This window comes from Sapajus apella, unplaced genomic scaffold, assembly GCF_009761245.1.
Source record: "Sapajus apella isolate SASKATOON/1434 unplaced genomic scaffold, GSC_monkey_1.0 scaffold60, whole genome shotgun sequence".
In the NCBI taxonomy this organism is placed as follows: Eukaryota; Metazoa; Chordata; class Mammalia; order Primates; family Cebidae; genus Sapajus; species Sapajus apella.
This window is the reverse complement of record NW_022437000.1, coordinates 3214843-3218938: the sequence shown is the minus strand read 5'-3', so window position 1 is coordinate 3218938 and position 4096 is coordinate 3214843. Positions and strand designations below refer to the sequence as shown.

Here is a 4096-nt window from a genome sequence, read left to right as displayed (position 1 = left end):
GAGGAATTCTAAAGGGCCATTCTTTGCAAAGACAAAATTCAAGATAAGAGTTATCCTTAAATAAAGATTATAAATACCTGTACATGTGATCTAGGAGACTGGAACACTATAAATTCTAACATTTAGAATGTCATTGATCTCATGAGTTTTAATGTTCAGCAACAGTAAGAGCTGATTTTTTTTTTTTTTTTTTTTTTTTGAGACAGTGTCTCGCTCTGTTGTCCAGAATGGGAGAGCAGTGGCGGGATCGTGGCTCACTGCAGCCTTTACCTCCCAGGCTTAAGCAATCCTCCCATCTCAGCCTCCTGAGTAGCTGAGACTAACCAGAGATGCACATCACCATGCCTGGCTAATTTTTAAATTTTTGGTACAGGCGGGGATCCACTTATGTTGCCTAGTATTGGTCTCAAACTCCTGGGCTCAAGCCATCCACCTACCTCAGCCTCCTAAAGTGCTAGGATTACAGGCATGAGCCACTTTACCCAGCTGAATTTGTAAATCTTTGTTGCACTTATTTACATTGATGTGACAAAAGGGGCCTAAACAGTTTCCTTGCGTGTAATAAATACTACTTCTTTGCGCAACCTACTTTGGATAAGTGAGGTACTAAAAACAAAACCAAAAAAAGTGAAGCATTAATGAATTACCTCTACAAAGGAAATATTAACTAATCACACCTTCAAAGGAAGAGTGCTCTAAATCCAAGGTAGTGTTAACATTTTCATAACTAGTCCAGACTATCCTGTCTGCTTGTGATTACAATTGTATTTGCTCAGCAAGCTTCCAGGCCTACCCACTAGACTTTGACGGAAAGTGAGCAGTACTGTACTGACATCTGCCTCTGCCCCACCCTTAATTCTGACATCAGAAAGCACTTCCAAGAAGCTCCTTGGAATCACTGTAGACAGGGTGAAAAGGAAATTCACCAGGAGGTTATTCCAAAGACATGTTAGCTTTCAGCATATCAACAGATTGTTGAAGGAAAATGGTGCCAACAGACCCTGCTAGCAAAAAGAAATATGAAATGTGTTCTATTTTAAGAAAAAAATCAGGCCCATTAAAGACAAGTCATCATACATTCTCCATAGTCGCAATGGGACATACTTAGACTAAAAAAAAATTATTTGACATTTCTCCGAAATTCAAATTAAATTGGGCATCTAATGTTTTTATTTGCTAAATATGTCAACCTTATCTATATTCATTCAAGAAAGGACTATATTTTCCTGACCACAAAGAAGCATAAAATACACTATTGCTGGTGTTAATAGAAATGGTTATATCAAATCCTTTCCACCAATTCAAATTTATTTTATATTTATAATAGGACAGTGGCAATCCATGATAGAATTATGTTGCTTTCTGTGAAGTTAAGAGAATATAATTTTTTGAATTTTAGTAAAAAACTACGCATACCACTGTACATTTCTTACCTATGAACTTCCATTATTGCTAAAGTAAGTTGATATGAGCTCAGTTAAACACCCACTATGACACGTACCTCACTTAACTTAGGCCCAGAGCAATCACTGCTGCCCTTAGGGCAGCACTGGCTGAATTTACACATGGTTATGAGTTTGGCATACCAACTTTCTATATTTCAGGGCCTCTGAAATCAAGGACTTCTGAATGAGACACCAGTCTCTTTCACATATTACATTAAAATGTCAAAGCAATACTATTCCTTTAAAAAAGGGGTAGCAGGTGAACTGGAAGATAATACATTTTTGACATTATGGGACTTTCTAGAGTCCTGGATTATTCAAAATGATTGGATGGCAATTTTCTTTATAATTTTCCTAGGAATTATTTTTGAGATAATATTCATGAAAACGTGTGCATACTTTTGGAAGAATCCCACACTTCCTGAAGAGGGTAGCTCAGATGTCCAGGAGGTAAGAACAACTGGTTTCCCTTTCCCTGTTTTTCAAAATCACACATAAGAATAATTTATAGAATTTCTGAACTTTGATACCAGGATTACTCCTCTAACAATTTTTTTCCATTAAAATAGAGGGAAGACAGTTGCCTGAAGAGCATGGCATTTGGTAAATATTATACAACTTCCTATTTTAATATAAAACTTGTTTAACCTGAGCTTTTTTCATTGATATTGTCACTTTTTTATTCCTACTTAGCTCCAGAGAATTCGTCAGTTATGAACTCATCTTCGGAAGAAAGGTAGGTGATATATTACATATAGATTTTGAAGCTAAATCAAATAGGTTGGTTGTGTTCTATTCAAAATTGCCTTTACTTCTGATTTTCAGAGAAGGGCTTTCCTAGCTGTTCAACATCGTGATTCAGTCTAACATTTACTTTAAATGGTTGCTATGCTCCAAGCTGTGTTAAGGGCTTTTTGTATATTATTGAGATTATCCTCCAAGGAAGATAGTATTATTATTGTTTTTACAGATGAGGAAAATAAGGCTTGAAGAGGATCAGTGGCTTGCTTTCCTGCTGTAACTCTCTCTCCAACACATCCGTCCTTACAATTCAATTGAAAAGACATTTGTGTAGCACTTGCTGTGGACCAAGAAAACACTGAGCTAGGGGCTGCATGAGTGATATGAAAGGAGTTTGTGAAATCAGAATTTATCGGAATTGGAAAGTTCTCTCAGGGCTAGGGATTAAATACTGACATAATCACTACTCTAGTTGCTACAAATATTTCAGTTGTTTTAATTGAAATCCATTCAACAATTATTAGGTATCTACTATATAGTGGACTCCGACACTGGGATTCAAACCATAAGATAGTCTTTGTTCTCAAGAGGCTTATATTCTTGTGGAGATGTGTACGTAAAGGATAATTGCCTTGTGATATGGTGACATTGCGACAGAAATATTAGAACATTTAGGAGATACCTAAGTCAGCCTAGGGTGTTGGGAATGGCTTCACAAAGAATGTTATGCTGGAGCTGAGTTTTAAAGGATGAATGAACATTAGCCCAAAAAGGAAACATGTTTAGGAGGATAAGAAAGACATTCCAGGACATGAGCAGGAAACAGCAGCAATGTGCAAGAAATTACTATTATTTCAGAGTTGCTGGAGTGTTACAATTGAATTAGGAAGTGGTGGAAGATGAATGTGAAGAGGTAGGGAGGAGTCAGGTCGTGGAGGGCTTTCTACACCATGTGTCAAAGTCTGGATTCAGTTCTGCAGATAATAACCACTAGCGGTGGTTATACATAAGAGTGGCACGGTTTTGTGTTTCAGTTAGATTACTAGTCACTTGTGTGGCTGGTCGCTGTGGGAATCAGAGGATTACTTGATCTACATCTAATTTCTTTCATTTGTCAGGTATAAAAGGGCTTTATTCATTTAATCTGGTTATGATATTTTCGTATTCGGAACTAGGAACTCTCGTTCTCAGGGAAGCTGTAACAATGTCCAGAGGTGTGAGTAGGTAGAACCCTTGTCAGGCCTGGTTGGGAACAGGAACGCCAGCACAAGCTACAGCAAGTAGGTAGTGCAGACAGAGTTAGGTCCAACTGGACAGACCAAGAGTCAGCATTTGAGATATTACAGCGGTTAGGTGCACGTGGTGACCTGTTTCCTTTTTGGGCTGATGTTCACATGTAATTCAAAACCAGAACATTAACAGGCAAGAAGAATTCACAAGAAGAAATGGAGGAAAAAAGGATTTTCAGCTTCAGAATCTGAAGAAACTCCTGTCCTTTCTGAGGTCAGAAGTTCGAGACCAGCCTGGCCAACATGATGGAAGCCCGTCTCTACTAGTAATATAAAAAATTAGTGGGCGTAATGGTGGGTGCCTGTAATATCAGCTACTATGGAGGCTAAAGCAGAGGAATCGCTTGAATCTGGGAGGCAAATGTCTCAGTGAGCTAAGATCGTGCCATTGCATGCCAGCCTTGGCAACAATAGCAAAACTCTGTCTCAAAAAAAAAAAAAAGAGAGAGAGACAGAACTTTTCTCAAAGCGTCCTCCAGAAAGGACACGTTAAAGATTTTCCATCCCTGGGCCCTATTATTCCCATCCTGCCTAGACAGGAGTTAATCCTTGGGTAGCACCTTTCTAGGGGGCGTTAAGGGAAATTAATTGAGAAGAGGAGGTTTGGGGTGGTGGTGAAGA

General features: G+C 38.5%; 1 protein-coding gene across 1 annotated transcript in view; it reads left to right on the top strand.

The window, feature by feature from the left end:
- The first annotated feature begins 353 nt into the window (after positions 1-353).
- The window catches only part of CCDC168 (coiled-coil domain containing 168), a 30124-nt gene continuing 26381 nt past the window's right edge, over positions 354-4096 (top strand). Inside the window, exons 1-3 of the mRNA XM_032246177.1 lie at positions 354-1895; positions 2015-2048; positions 2139-2181. Of these exons, the coding sequence (XP_032102068.1) occupies positions 1665-1895; positions 2015-2048; positions 2139-2181 (308 nt within the window). The 5' untranslated portion in view covers positions 354-1664. The remainder of the gene's footprint in view (positions 1896-2014; positions 2049-2138; positions 2182-4096) is intronic.